Below are 15,642 nucleotides of genomic sequence, written 5' to 3'. Positions count from 1 at the left end.
TTACAACAAGCCATATAAGACATTCATCCAAATATTTGACAAATGCTACTCGAATTCGCACAAATACATGCCCTGCTTCCACCACATATTCCAGGAATTTACTTTCAAGGTTAGAAAATCAATGATAACCTCAACATGCCAGTCAATATATAGTTTCTACTACATTTTCATTAAGCTTGACTTGCCCTGACATGTTACCAGAAGATTGACTCTACATTTTCGTAGAAGATTTATTACCTTTTCTTTACTACCTTTGCAGTCGATGAACTCATTTGATTCAAGTTTAATTCTGCAACCTTACACCTGCCCCATCTACGACATATATGCACCACTAGAAATAATCAGTGAACAAATCCAAGTGTAAAAACATTGGTCTCCTCTCGACCCCTTCCCCACAACTACTTGACATAAAATTAAACTTGATATTACAGAAAACCCGGATGCAGTAGGATAATGGTAAAATTTAATAATAAGCTGCAAGCTGGACAGGAATGAAAATCCACCTTCTTTTGGCCTCGTGTTCGTTGCAGAGCTACTAGGTTTGTCTTGAGTTCTTTCATCAGCGGAATCTGCCTTACGAGTGTTGTCTGTCTCACTTTTTTGATAAGATTTATCCTCGTCATTTGTTATCAATTGAAGGTTTTGCTGCCTTCCAACTGGTCCAACCTCAGTATTTCTGGCAAAAGGCCCATTAGTCTTGGAGCTAACATCATAGTAATCTGCCAATGATTGCATCTCGCCCGTGAGTTATGCATGCTGTGCAATCACCTCCTAACAGTCACCTCCAATGATTGCATCTTGCCCATGAGTGATTGAACACCACCTCCTAATACAGTCAAGACTTTAGGACTCACATACTGCTCCATTACGTATGGTAGCTTTACCTTCCAAATGGAGCTGCCAAACAAAAAGTAGGACAAACAAAAGATGTTTAGTTAACTCAAAAAGTGACCTTTATCTATGCACCAGTTTTGCCCAAATCACTTAAGAAAGGGGCACGCGAGAGACGCATAAAACTTCTTGTGAAATTTATATTGAGTTTCATGAAAAAGTAGTTGTATCTAGCGCATAATGGCGTTCCACATAATAATTGTCAAAAATGGAAAAAGGCAAAAAATTTGAACCGAAAGCATCATCTGTCTAGATTAAGTCGCATCTAGATCGGTTCTATGGTGAGGCACGATCAAGGTGGGTATACATCTTTATCATCAGGCTCATACTCATCATCACATATCTGAGTTCCTGGACTATAGATCACCGCCAGCTTCATTGTCAACGAGTCAATATTTCATAGTACTTTCAAACTCTTATGATTTTTCTAGTAATTGCTTTGAATTTTGAAGATATATTGCATTCAGAAACATTTTAACATTACAGAAACTGAAATAAGACAAGCATTAGATGATTCGACAAATGCCACCACTCGAATTGGCAGAAATACTTGCGCTGCTTCCACCACATAGTCCAAGAATTTACTTATTAGGTTAGGAAAATAATGATAGCCTCAAGATGCCAGTCAATATTCTCTACACCCTTTTCGTTAATCTGAGCACTACTTTTATGTACAGAAATACTCAATGAGCTCATTTGCGCAATCTATAAATAGTCTTCTGTCGGATTATCCAAAATTGTAGATGGAAGAAGTCTTTAAGATTGTAGGGCTGTTCATGTTAGGATAAAAAATCTCCTGCGCAAGACTAAGAAATGATGAATTTCGCAATAGCAAATCTCTGAAATTTTCTCCACTTTCAGACATTTTGCCATCCTCTGCTCTCCGAGTGGTGTTCTGAAGCTTCTTCTGCAATTTTGGTTTCTATTTCTTGTTTAGGGCACAGTGGTGTGGCATCACATACAGAACTTCTGAAATTACTGCAATGTCCTGTGGTTAAAAAAGGAAACAGGTTAACTAATATCAACATTTATGAACATAGAGCTAACCTAAAATCAACATTTATCAACATAAAACTAAACTGGATAATGCAGGGTCCCCAAACGGTCGAAATCACATGCGGATACTGTTGGTATTTAGACAATCTTTCATCATTAATAAGGCTTGAATAAAATGATAAAGATTGAAAATCAAAGAAACAGAGTGCAGAGAGCTTTGGAAAAGAGGGCTGATGCTTTTTCTAAAAACAGAGATCTGATATTTTCATTCAGATATTTTTAATATATATGGCTCAATACATAAGCCGACTAAAGTAATGGGTTGACTGATAAAGAGAATGGGTCGACTGATAAAGGCAACAGTCAGCCCTTTTACACAGAATCAGTTTCAGTAAAGCAGAATCAGTTTAAGTAAAGCATTAACTTTTAACACTCCCTCTTAATGCTTTGCTGCTTCACTCCCAAAAGTTCTCTTAAGTAGATGAATCTGTCCTTTGGTAATGCCTTGGTGAAGATATCAGCAACTTGATCTTCTGTCTTGCAGTAGACCACATCCACTTCCTTGTCTTCCACAGCACCTCTGATGTAGTGATGCTTCAGAGCAATATGTTTTGATTTACCATGACAGACAGGATTCTTGCTCATGGCAATAGCTGACTTATTGTCACAAAGGATATGAGTTGCTGATTCTTGTTTCTCACCAAAATCTTGCATAATTCTTCTCAGCCACACTGCTTGAGAAGTTGCAATTGAAGCCGACACATACTCAGCCTCTGCCGTTGATAGTGCAACTGATTTCTGTTTCTTAGATGCCCAAGAGAATACACCAGTCCCTAATGTAAAGGTATAGCCATATGTGCTCTTCAAGTCATCCACACTACCTCCCCAGTCACTATCACAGAACCCATACAATTTGGGCTTAACATTCCTTTCATACATAATACCAAAGTCAAGTGTACCTTGTATGTATCTTAGGATCCTCTTTGCAGCTCCATAGTGAATGCAAGTAGGCTTGTGCATAAATCTGGACAACAAGCTTGCAACATACATAATATCGGGTCTAGTCGCTGTCAAATACAACAAACTCCCAACCAGACTTCTATACACAGATTCATCAGCATCACCACTACCATCTTCTCTTTGAAACTTTTCATTCACAACTAGAGGTGTTGCAACAGGCTTGCAACCAACCATTTTGAACTTTTCTAGAAGTGTTTTTGCATATTTCTTTTGAGTAATAAAGATACCATCATTTGATTGAATGATACTAATTCCCAAAAAATAATGCAACATGCCTAGATCACTCATCTCATATTTCCTCATCATGTCATTCTTGAAATTCAAGATCATATTATGACTACTTCCAGTATAAACCAAATCATCAACATATAAGGAAACAATAAGGATATCTGAAATACCTTCTGTTTTGACATAGAGGGCATGTTCATTCTCACTTCTTTGAAAACCTCTTTCATTGAAATATGAGTCGATCTCTCCATACCATGCTCTTGGAGCTTGTTTCAGGCCATAAAGTGCCTTCTTAAGCTTATACACCTTGTGCTCTTGTCCTTTAAGAACAAATCCTTGAGGTTGGTCAACGAACACCTCTTCTTTTAGGACTCCATTTAGGAAAGCCGACTTGACATCAAGTTGGTGTAGAAACCACCCCTTCTGAGCAGCTACGGAAATAAGGCCTCTGATTGTTTCATGCCTAGCTACCGGTGCAAATGTTTCTTGGAAATCAATTCCGGGTTTCTGAGAATAACCCTTTGCTACCAATCTAGCTTTGTTCCTTTGAACGGAACCATCTTGATTGAGCTTAGTCTTATAAATTCACTTCACTCCAATGACGGAGTTGTCTCAAGGTCTGTCCACTAGTTCCCATGTCTTGTTTTTCACAATGACATTGATCTCCTCTTGCATTGCAGCCTTCCAAGTCTCTTCTTTCACTGCATCATCAAAGTTTTCTGGTTCTTCAACACAAAAATTGCAGCTTTCATAGACTTCATTTAAGCTCCTTAACCGAATCGGCGTTGAACTTGGACTTGAAAATGTAGGAGAGTGAGCTTAAGGACTGTTTTCAGGTGATAATTGTGGAATTTCTGGCTCAATTTCCTTTTCATTTGGTTGATTTTCTTCTTCAATTCTGATTAGTGCAGATTCCTCTCGGATGGTTACTTGATTCCAATCCCACGAAGATTTCTCACTAAAAAGAACATCTCTACAAACCACAACTTTCTTCCTTTTTAAATTGTAGAGTCTGTACCCTTTTGTGTATGAAGCATAGCGTACGAAAATGCATCTTTCACTTGACTCATCAAGTTTTTGTCTTAGTTCTTTCGGAACATAAGCAAAGCAGATTGACCCAAACACTCTCAAATGATTCACGGAAGGCTTTCTGCCACTCCATGCCTCAAATGGTGTCTTATCTTCAACTGCCACTGTTGGATGCCTATTCATCAAGTAGACCGCTGTATTAACTGCCTCACCCCACAAATATTGAGGTATTCCCTTGTCATGTAACATTGCCTTAGCCATTTCGACTATGGTTCTGTTTTTTCTCTCAGCTACTCCATTTTGTTGTGGAGTGTAGCTGACAGTAAGTTGTCTTTCCAAGCCAATATCTTGACAAAACTTATCAAATTCTGTGGATGTATACTCTCCTCCTCTGTCACTTCTAAGAACTTTGATTAGATACCCAGATTGTCGCTCAACCATAGCTTGAAACTTCTTGAAGATTGAGAACACTTCTGATTTCTGTCTTAGAAAGTATACCCAAGTCATTCTGGAATAATCATCCACGAAGATTAGGAAATACTTGTTTCCCACTTGAGTAGAGGTCTTCATGGGTCCGCAAACATCTGTATGAATCAATTCCAATGGAACTTTTGCTCTTCAAGCTTTACCATGTGGAAATGAATCTCTATGATGCTTCCCAAGTGCACACCCTTCACAGATTTCTTCATTTTCTTGGATACTCGGCAACCCATGCACCATTTCTTTTTCTTGTAGCTTCTTGAGACTTTGAAAATTCAAGTGGCCAAGCCTTTTATGCCATAGCTTTGAATCTTCTTGCACTTCCATCTTGAATGCAGATTGAGTTGCATACTCAATTGTGAGTGGAAAACTTCTACTCTTCCTCATCTCAATCTTAGCCACGAGTTGTTGACGATTCCTCTTATCATATATCTTGCAAGTATTGTCTCCAAAATATAAGTAGTAGCCATGCTCAATGAGTTGTCCAAGACTTAGCAAATTTTGCTTCAAATCAGGAACTAACATGACATCCTTGATGAACATCTTTCCATTCTTCGTATGCACGGCAATAGTACCTCTTCCCAATGTATCGACTAGCTACCCATTTCCCATCTTCACTCGGGTTAGGTTTGTAGTGTCAACATTATGGAGAATGTTCTTATTCGCCGTCATATGATTGCTACAGCCGCTGTCCACAAACCAAACTTTAGCTTCTTCTTGGACGGTTGTATCATGACCAACATAAAACATATTGGTCTCTTCATCTTCTGCTTTGGTGTAGTGAGCTAGCTGATTATCTTTGTAGCTACAATCCTTTTGCATATGCCCGAATTTGCTACACTTGTGGCATTTCACTTTTCCTTTGAACCAACATTCACCGGAATGAGCTTTGTCACAAATTTTGCACTTCGAAACATACAAACTCTTCTCAACCTTTTTCTTCTCTTCAAAATTACCCTTTCCTTCCCACGCTTTGTTTTTGCCTTTCCAATTCTTGTTGGAGTTGGCTTTGCTTTGACTTGAACTAGCTTGAGTTTTTGGATTCACTGTAAGTGTTTGGAAAGCATTTTCTACATCATTGTTGTCATGCCTAGATAATCTCTGAGCAAAACCTTTGAGAGAACCAATCAATTCTTCAACACTCAAAGTTGACAAATCCTTAGTCTCCTCTATGATTGAAACTATGTTGTCATACTTTCTTGGCAAGCTAATTAGATACTTCTGAACTATTCTCTCATCAGACAAGATTTCACCATAGCTTTTCATTTGATTAATAATCTCAGACAATCTACTCAGGTAATCATCTAGCAATTCATCATCTTTCATTCTTATATACTCAAAATCTCTTCTCAAAGATTGGAGTTTGACAGCCCTTACCTTAGTAGAACCTCTGTAGACTTTCTCCAGCACATCCCAAGCTGATTTGGCACTTGTCTCATTTGAGATTCTCGGAAAAATTTCATCTGAGATAGCATTTTGGATGACCCCAAGAGCTTTTGCATCTCTCTTGATGTTTACCTTCAACTCCCTTGTTTGAGTCTCTGTCAAAACCACAGTGCTTGGAGGTAGAACATAGCCATCTTCAATCAAGCTCCACAAATCATGAGATACAAAAATTGTTCTCAACTTTGTCCTCCAGAAGTCGTAGTTTACTCCACTGAAGATAGGAGTTCGAATCTCACCACTGCTACTTGAACCAGCCATGAATTTGAAAAATTTTGATTCTAGGGTTTCACTTAGAATTTTCCCCTTTTTGAGAATAAAAAAAACGCCCCACTCTTTGATCAGATTGGCTCTGATACCATGTTGGTATTTAGACAATCTTTCATCATTAATAAGGCTTGAATAAAATGATAAAGATTGAAAATCAAAGAAACAGAGTGCAGAGAGCTTTGGAAAACAGAGGGCTGATGCTTTTTCTAAAAACAGAGATATGATATTTTCATTCAGATATTTCTGATATATATATGGCTCAATACATAAGCCGACTAAAGTAATGGGTCGACTGATAAAGAGAATGGGTCGACTGATAAAGGCAACAGTCAGCCCTTTTACACAGAATCAGTTTCAGTAAAGCACAATCAGTTTAAGTAAAGCATTAACTTTTAACAGATACTAGGGCAACAATTTATAAACTGGATTATATTCCGGAACTGATGACTAAACTGTCTTCTTCCTGACCGCATTGAGGTTTCAGGATTACCTAGCTAATGTGTTCATCTAGACATTTGGAATTGTCAGAAAAACGTCACTTCATGATTTTGTAATTTAAACATTTCTTTAGCTAGTTGTGCTTATGAATAAGAGATGTTACCCTCTAGTTTTCTTGTCAATGCACGTCCTTATTAAAAGCGCTAATGAGCAAGAAAACAGATGTGGTAACACGCAACGCTTCCTTGTCAATGCACGTTCTCATTTTACCAGTGTAACCATACTTATAGTCAACAGTGGCCATTACATTATCAAGTTACTTGGTAATTCAAGAAGGTCATACCTCCACTCTGAGATACATAGGCATCTGTTTCTTCTTCCTTAGGGTTTTGGTCTGCAAGACCAGCTTTGATTGGGGAAGCATCACTCTTCTCAATTTCTTCACTCACAACATTTCTGTTCTGCATAAAACAAACATTAGCTTCTAATAGTTACATTTTGTATGGCGAAAAAAGAAAGCAGAAATTTTCTAAAAAGGATTTTGAGACAAGGAAGACATACAATTGATTTAGTTTCATAGGCTCTTAGGCTGGAATTTCTTGCTTTAAGTGATTTCTTTTCCGCTCAGTTGAGTTACATGCTACATTCTGAGATGAGGGTTTCGAGATTGCCATTGTCGCAGTACTTGGTTGCCGAGACATTAAATTCTTTGTGATGTTTCTCTGGTGAGTTCCTACAACCGAAGTCACCTTGTGGATTTTATCATCCTTCTTGTCAATTGCCACCTTTCTATGTAGTTAGAGATCTGCAGGGTGAGAAGCTTTCAACTTTCTTGAAGCCTTTTATTTCGTCTTGGCCTCTCTTTCTTCAGGTTTCTTTGCAGCCACTTTCCGGTTTTAGCTTGTTCTTCATGGTCAAGCCTTTTGCTTGGAGTTTCTTCTGCTTACCATTTTTCGGTGCATTTTTGCAGACTACAAACCTCCTTCTTGTGCTCCCAAACTTCTTAGCATCATTTTGGTGTAGAAAGCCTCCTCTCCTCGGACTAATATGGTGCACGAGGCTCCTCCAATTCCATAGATGGAACAGGAAGAGCCTTATAAGCACAATGGGAGGGCTATCACTAGTGAATCTTTCCGTGGAACCGGAGTGATTGGAATGATGAAAATCAGGCCTATGCTCTTCGACAGAACGGCCTTTCAAAAGTCCTTTAAATCGCATCGTTTCAAGAACTTCCCTCAAGGTCCTCTTTTCATGATCAGCGTTTGAGCCAAAGTTTGAGGGGTTTTTAACTCTTGGCCCATCGTCTCTGCTGACTTGAAACAGTATTCTCACCTTCCTCGAACTGTTTCTTCACAGCGGCCTGCAAAGATCTCGAGTGGTACTCTACGATTCCCATGAGCTTGGCAATCAGACTCGGCCCTTTACCCGCCTTGTGCAAAGCAGCTATTGTTGCTACGGTGGAGTCACTGGTGGTATGAAACATAGAATGCTTGATCATTTGGTGGAGACCAACTCGAACATAGTTTCACCATTATTAAAACAAAATTTAATTCCTTCGTGTTGACTTTGGCAACCTAGAAGAGTCCTAATGGTTGAATTGAGATCCTCTTCTAATCTCTGTGTGGGTATTCAGACCACTTATTTTAAATCATGTAGTTTTGGTTAGTCCATTTCGTTGACTCACCCCAAACAAATCAAAGATTTGGTTCTCTCTTTCTTTCTCTTCAACGACCCAAATCTCTGAATCCTTAGACACGGAGACCGGAAAAGGATCTCGACTCCTCATGGTTGACTTGTTTAAGATATAGACTTTTACTCCATTAGAAGCCTGTCAACCAGTTGTCCTCCCGGTGAAGCCGCTTTAGAGTTATAGACTTGGAAATTAAATTAGTTGTTTGTGTTGTGACCATCACGTCTTTCAATTTCTAAATCCAAAAAAAGCAACAGTCAGAACAATTTCATAATTTCACACATGTAATCTTTGTGTGCAAAGCACTGCAGACCCAAATGATTACAAGAAGCAAATGACGCAATAATCATGTGTGTACACATGAACCAAGATAGTATGACTCCAAGGTTCTTTTTTATAAATATTAATCGTTCGTGAGATTTAAACTTGTAATTCTTTCAATAAAATGCAAATTGATGCCACTAGATTAACTTGGTCACATGCTTTAACGAAGTGATGTTTAGCTTTTTGTTTTTCGTGATATTTAAACTTAAAACTTACTTCAACAAAGTAAAGATCGAATATCGCTAGACCAAATAGTCATATGTAAGTTCTGGTGAACTTAGAAATTTGATTCTAAAACCACATGGGATGACACAAACGAGATTCTTTTCAATGTGCACCCTTCACATTTTTGCATTGTATTATCAGTGATCACTCATATTATAACACGTGTTTAATTTATTTGGCTATACTGTGTTCTAAAATATAAACTTGTAGCCAACACATTAATAATCCGAAAATTAATAATAGTAACACCACAGAACATTAACGGTACACCATTTCATTCCGCCACGGGTTGATTGGAAAATACCAAAGAGCATATAAGAGATTTGCCCTAAGACTTGATCCTTAGGAGTAAACGAAACATTATTAGCGAAAACCAGTCAAATTAGCTTAGAATTGGCGACGACCATTTCATGCAAAAATAGTAATATACAACCACCGGTTGCCCATTTTTACCGTCCAAAACGCGTAGATTAAAAGTACAGAAAGTGTAAATCAAAATTATCACCAATCCCTCTATAAAAACAAACTTAAAGAACAGAAAACTTATTAACCACCATTCATCCAAGAAACACAATCAGCCCCAGAAAAAAAAAAATTCACTAATTAATCTTTTTCTGAATTAATCTTAATTACGTCAACCCCACATTCTGTTTTTGTTTCTCAACACATATGCACTCCACGTTGTTTAGCTGCAGAAACAGAAAACTGCACTAATCACCTCTGCTTCTTTTTCCCAATTTCTTCAAACTTTTCGAAGTCGAAAATTCCAAAATACCCTTTTCATATTTTCTTCTAACATCTCTCAATCCCTCTCTGTTGGGAGAGAACGAAGAAAAGAAAACTATCTCCCCTCAAAATCTCTCCTTCTTTCTCCCACGCAACAACATCCATTGTTGTTGTTTGTTTCCCAAGAAAGACGAAGGTGAAGAAATATTTCCTACTTTTTTCTTTTTTCTTTCCAGTATTCTCATAGGATTTTTAAGATTGTTGTTATAACTTTAGATTGTGCAATCTCGAACGAAAATAAGGTCTTCGAGTTCCACAATGGTCCGAGCTCTTACATCCCAACAACAAACAGTGCAGAAGACAAAATCCTTCCAGATGAAACGAATGTTTGAGATCCCGAGACACCTTCAGAATTTGATCTTTGAGAATGGGCAGGACGGGGAGGGAGATAGCGATACCGCTCAATTACTGAATCCCAAGACTACACCAGAGGGCGGCCCGGTGGAGACACAAGGAACGTGGGGAGCTAATCGCAATAATGGTGCAGATGAAGGCACAGATGAAGGTGAAAAGATGAAAAGTCCTAAATCCAAGAGGCCTTCAGGTAAATATTTTGTTGCAAATATAATTTTTACACGCTATACATATTTCTTATCAGTTGTCACAATGGTAGCTAGATGAAAGATCAATTTTGATAAATTGTTTGAATATTTTGTGTTTAGATATGGAAATGATGAAGGAAAGGTTCTCTAAGCTGCTTTTGGGGGAAGATATGTCGGGTGGTGGAAAGGGCGTCTCTTCGGCGTTGGCTTTATCAAATGCCATAACCAACCTAGCAGGTACAAATTTATGCCTTACAGCAACTGCATTAATATATTTGCAAGTTAAAATACCAAATCCAAACGAGGGTAATTCTGATGGGGTTTCTTTGCTTTCTCCTTTGTTCCTATGACAACACAGCATCCGTTTTCGGAGAGCAAAGGAAACTGGAGCCTATGTCTTCAGAAGCGAAAGCACGGTGGGTGAAAGAAATAGGTTGGCTTTTGTCCGTGACAGATCACATTGTTGAATTCGTCCCTTCGCAACAGAATGGAACAAACATGGAGGTTTTATCTCTCTCTCTCTCTCTCTCTCTCCCCTTGTCAGATTGTCCAATGCCATATATTTTCACATAGCTCAAAATTCCAAACTTGTAGGGTTCTAAATTCTTTTTGTTTTCTTTTTGACATGATAGATAATGGTGACCCGGCAAAGAAATGATCTGCACATGAACATTCCTGCATTGCGCAAGCTCGATGCAATGCTTGTTGTAAGTACCTTCATTCCTCACCTAATTCCTGGTTTAGCTAGAAAATATCAGAATTATACACCTATTGCTAATTGGTTATACGAAACAGGGTCACTTGGATAGCTTTGGAACCCCAAGTGAGTTCTGGTATGTGAAAAAAGGCGCCCAAGATTCTGAAAATGATGATAATTCCCAGAGAAATGACGAGAAATGGTGGAAACCCATGGTTAAAGTTCCCCCCGAAGGGCTTTCAGATGAATGCCGAAGGTGGATGCAATTTCAGAAGGAATCTGTGAACCAAGTACTAAAAGCAGCAATGGCCATCAACGCGCAAGTGCTAGCTGAAATGGGCATACCCGAAAACTACATTGAATCCCTTCCCAAGGTATAACACGTAACACTCTGACTAATTAGTCTCCAAGATATTGTTTTCGTAATGGAAAGAACGGTTGACTTTGGTTTCTTTTGACAGAATGGTAGGGCTAGCCTCGGTGATTCAATCTATAAGAGCATAACGGTGGACCACTTTGATCCTCTGGAGTTCTTTGGCTCCATGGACATGTCCACAGAGCACAAAGTGCTTGACCTCAAAGACCGAATTGAGGCTTCTATTGTAATTTGGAAGCAAAAGATGAACCAAAAGAATGGAAAGTCTTCGTGGAGTTCGGTCGTGAGCTTGGAGAAGAGAGAGCTCTTCGAAGAGAGAGTAGAGACTATCTTGCTTCTATTGAAACAGAAGTTCCCAGGAATCCCACAATCTGCACTTGACATAAGTAAAATTCAATTCAATATGGTAAGAACTAAACTGCCGAACATATAAACATATTTTGCTCCTTTACATCTTGCGCTTGTTAACTTGTTTTTCAAATCTAATAACCGCGTTTCTTTTGTTTCTACGCAGGATGTAGGGTACGCTATCCTAGAGAGCTATTCGAGGGTGATCGAAAGCTTGGCCTTCAAAGTCATGTCCATGATCGAAGATGTGCTTTACGCTGATTCTCAAGCTCGAAAATCATCATCAAACATGAGGCTTTCAATGGATTCTAGGGACGACGGGGACGCGACACCAACAAAGACACTGTTTGAGTTCATGGATTGGAATGCAGAAATGGAAGAGAATGACATAGACAATGATAGTTCGGCGGGCAACAAGGAGAGCTGCTTTAATGAAGACAGTGACAAGATCATGAGTAAACCTCCCGCTAGCATAAACACCAAGAGATTTTCATACTTGGAGAAGCTTGAGAAGTTGAGTGGTCTAAGAAGTCCAACGGCTCGGCATTGATGGAAAAATTGAAGAACAAGGGAGAGAGAGGGGCAGATAGACATAGAGAGAGATACAGATATACTTCTAAGTAGTGTGCTTGTTCTTCCATCCTATTGAAGGATTGGGAAGTCTCTTGGGTGTTTGTAATTAGTGGGGTTTTGGTGCATTTGAGATTTGGGATGTGCTTATTCTGATCTTTGCTGGTTGTTAGAAACAGCAATACATGTATTCTAGTTTTTCTCAAAGGCTATATGGTCTTCGTTCCTTTTTTTCGCTCGACAAATTTTGTTCTCAGGTCTCAACTAAACTGTAGTTTAGTTGGCTAAGACAATATGTCTTCCCCTCTGCACCCAAAGTTTCAATCCCAATTCCCGTAGTATAGATTAGACTATCACTCGAATAAAATCTAAAATTGCCTCAACTTGACCATAAAAGTAAAACCATCACCACAAGAACCTACCCTGTTTCGCTGCCAACCCTTTTCCAGTTGGTGGCAAGAGTCAGACAGTCTCTCCCAGTAGAGAAAAACCTCGTGAGATTGAAATTCCGAATTCTTACCAAGTTACTAACCAATGCACTCTTCTATATGAAATTGGCAATGTTGGAGTTAATCGGAGTGAAAACATCCTTCGGGATATTGTGCTTGATGTGCACTAAATTTAAATTTTATGCAACGAAAGGACATAAACTTTGCGGATGCGACTCACTATGTAAAATGCTGGTAGTAAAACATTGGAATATTGGATATTGCTGATTTGTGTATCGCAGTTGCTTTAAAACCGGAAACATTGTTATGGATAAAATTGGGATCAACTTTGATTAATTTCATTTACACAACCATAACAATCATCCTTAGCCATTGAGAAAGAAAGAAAGAAAGATAAGCTTGGAATAATCTACTAGGAAGAGATGAGATCTACAATGTGATACAAATACGCCTTCTTCTCTTTTTTCATACCATTCTTTTTGCTCGTCTAACGAGTGCCAAGATGTCATTACTGTGCCCAGATTTCTTGAGGCGGCCAGTAATCTTCCGAGATTCCTGCAAGACAACACAAGAAGAGACATGCTATAATGGAAGGAATAGGAGACAAATTAATTGTAGAAAACATCGTGTAATACATATATTATGTGTGTCTCAACTAACCTGGAAATGAAATGTAGGGTTTGGACCTCTAGACAGGATTGAGAGGCCATCACGGACTGGCACTAGAGTAAAATAATCGACGTTAAAGATTGAGAGTCCCGAATCATATGTGCTAGAGTATGTTGAAAACAATTCATAAAACTAAAGATCATGTTACCTAAAACTGAATTGTTTTCGCCCTTGGACGATGACGGTTTGTGAGACGAGGTGTACAAGGAAAGTGGCATTGCTACATCTTTGCCAAGTTCTTGCTTGTCAATGGTTTTACGAGAGGCTGGATTTCCTGGAATAGCCCTGCATAGATGATCAAATTCATCAAATTTAAAGATTGTTTATCAATGTACAATATCCTGCAGCCAAATAAAATTAAAACAATTTTTGCTATGAAATTATGGAGACGAAAACTTTACCTCAAATCGTCATTGGGTTTCTCAGCTTCTTTGGTAGCTGATCACAAAACAATGAATTAGAAGATGTAAAAAAATGAAGACTATGAACATCTTTGCAAGTAGCACAGCAGTTTCGGATTTTACCTGCAGATAAAAACCTTGCTTTATGCTGCGGGATAATGTCCTTCCATCGGACTCTAGGCAGGGAAAATTTGTGGGTGTATTGTTCACATAGGAACATCCTCTGACAAACACAAAGCATACTGATTAGTGATTGCTGCAATTACATAAACCTATGTATCAACTAACATAAGCGAGCTAGATTGACATAAGGTGGCAGTAGCAACTTGTTTGAGGCAGTCAATTCGAATCTCAGCCTCCGAAAATGTGTTAGTTTCAGAAATGAGGCCGTTGAGGTTGGCAGAAACGCATCCAAGATGATCGACAACAGTCACCACAGCTCTGCATATGTACTCTTTGGTGTTTTCCATCACACTGCAAAATTTGAAGTAAGAAAAAATGTTGAACACTAGCTCATGGTGTGAGGGCGAAGGATGTCATTATTTGGAGGTTTTGGAATTTAATTAGGTTTGTTTAGAGGGACTCACACTTTCTTTTCTTTGGACTTTAGGAAGGTTGATTCACAGTAGTCAGCAGCATAGTGAAGTTGTGAGCGCAGGTCTCTTAGTTCCTTCAAGTTTAACCCACAAACAAAATGGATTTCAGTAAACTAGAAAAAAACACCCCTTCTCGTTTAAAAGTGCTTTTTAAAATAGCTGAAAATGTTTTGGGTGAAAATATTTATGAAATCAATTTTTAGTAAAAATGCAAGTAAATTTGCAAAACCACTTGAACTACTTTTTGCTGAAAGTGCTTTTAGAACTTAAAAAGCACATTTTGTGAAAGCACTTTCAGCCATTTTTTCTAAAACCATTTCCAATCGTTACAAAGTTGGTTTTTTACTTTCTAAAGTATTGGGTTTGACTTGTTTATGTTATCAAAAGCTTACCCGTGAACAACCCGAATGAATTTGGCACTTTCATAAGAAATAAAACTAGATAAAAAGCAAAAAACAAAAATATGGACAATAATATACGCTATTTTTAGTAACCATTTTGTTTTTCGTTTTGTGCTTTTATTTTTTTGCTAGAAATTAAGGGAAAGTATATGGGAGGAAACACCGAAAGAGAGATGGGAGATGGAGAGGGGTGGAGGGTGGGACGACGGAGAAAACAAAAGAGAATGCATTACAGAAAAACTTGAGAGCGAATACAACTTAAAACTGTTTCGGGTTTGTAGTTTTCATCTTGTGTACTATTTCATATACAAGTCTTCTACATATCTCACATCACTCTTCCTCCACCCCTAAAAACTAAAACAAAAAAATGAAATGGTTATCAGACCGACGACGAAGTTTGAATGTTGAGTTGAGAAAACGTACCTGAAGAGACTTATCAAAGCTCACAATGTCCTTAGACTCTGCCTCTGATTCTTGCCCTCTCCCTGAGGGGGATTTGGAGTTGCTCTGCATCTCCTCCTCCATGTTTGAAACTTGAAAACTTTGAGAAAGGGATAATGGTACAATTACAGTGGGGTGGGTGGCTTGTTTTTGTTTTGAGCGAGAGGAGACACAGAGATTGTGACTATACAGATAGACACGTGATATATAGAGAATTAGAGATGATGAGCATGGAAGCACAGAGAAAACTATACAAAACAAAACACATTAATAGAGGAGAGAGATTCTTCTCCATGGCATGATCACAAGAAATTTTTTGTTATGTCGAGAAC

General features: G+C 38.4%; 2 protein-coding genes across 5 annotated transcripts; one reads left to right on the top strand and one right to left on the bottom strand.

Moving 5' to 3' along the window:
* Positions 1 to 9,778: 9,778 nt before the first annotated feature.
* On the top strand, positions 9,779 to 12,598 carry LOC114827641 (rho guanine nucleotide exchange factor 8-like). Of its 4 annotated transcripts, none has more exons than XM_070805957.1 (8): positions 9,779 to 9,956; positions 10,113 to 10,364; positions 10,483 to 10,599; positions 10,721 to 10,866; positions 10,995 to 11,069; positions 11,158 to 11,433; positions 11,521 to 11,841; positions 11,950 to 12,598. In XM_070805957.1, exons 2-8 carry the CDS (start codon positions 10,136 to 10,138, stop codon positions 12,331 to 12,333), a joined length of 1,548 nt encoding a protein of 515 aa, XP_070662058.1. In that variant the 5' UTR covers positions 9,779 to 9,956; positions 10,113 to 10,135; the 3' UTR covers positions 12,334 to 12,598. The 4 variants fall into 4 exon arrangements, with proteins under 4 accessions (XP_070662058.1, XP_028965598.1, XP_028965593.1 ...); XM_029109765.2 differs by having other exon boundaries at positions 9,817 to 9,956; positions 10,063 to 10,364; XM_029109760.2 differs by having other exon boundaries at positions 9,817 to 9,956; positions 10,037 to 10,364.
* A 485-nt stretch (positions 12,599 to 13,083) lies between these two features.
* LOC114827640 (probable protein ABIL5) lies at positions 13,084 to 15,642 on the bottom strand. The gene is made up of 8 exons (XM_029109758.2): positions 15,293 to 15,642; positions 14,460 to 14,542; positions 14,199 to 14,346; positions 13,996 to 14,095; positions 13,873 to 13,909; positions 13,620 to 13,756; positions 13,463 to 13,524; positions 13,084 to 13,357 (listed from the first exon to the last, which is right to left on the bottom strand). The coding sequence occupies exons 1-8, from the start codon at positions 15,392 to 15,394 to the stop codon at positions 13,268 to 13,270; spliced, it is 759 nt and encodes a 252-aa protein (XP_028965591.1). The 5' UTR covers positions 15,395 to 15,642; the 3' UTR covers positions 13,084 to 13,267.

Source organism: Malus domestica, chromosome 02 (genome assembly GCF_042453785.1).
Source record: "Malus domestica chromosome 02, GDT2T_hap1".
NCBI classification, from domain to species: Eukaryota; Viridiplantae; Streptophyta; class Magnoliopsida; order Rosales; family Rosaceae; genus Malus; species Malus domestica.
Note: the sequence above shows the minus strand (reverse complement) of the source record. Positions and strands in the feature narration are given on the sequence as shown.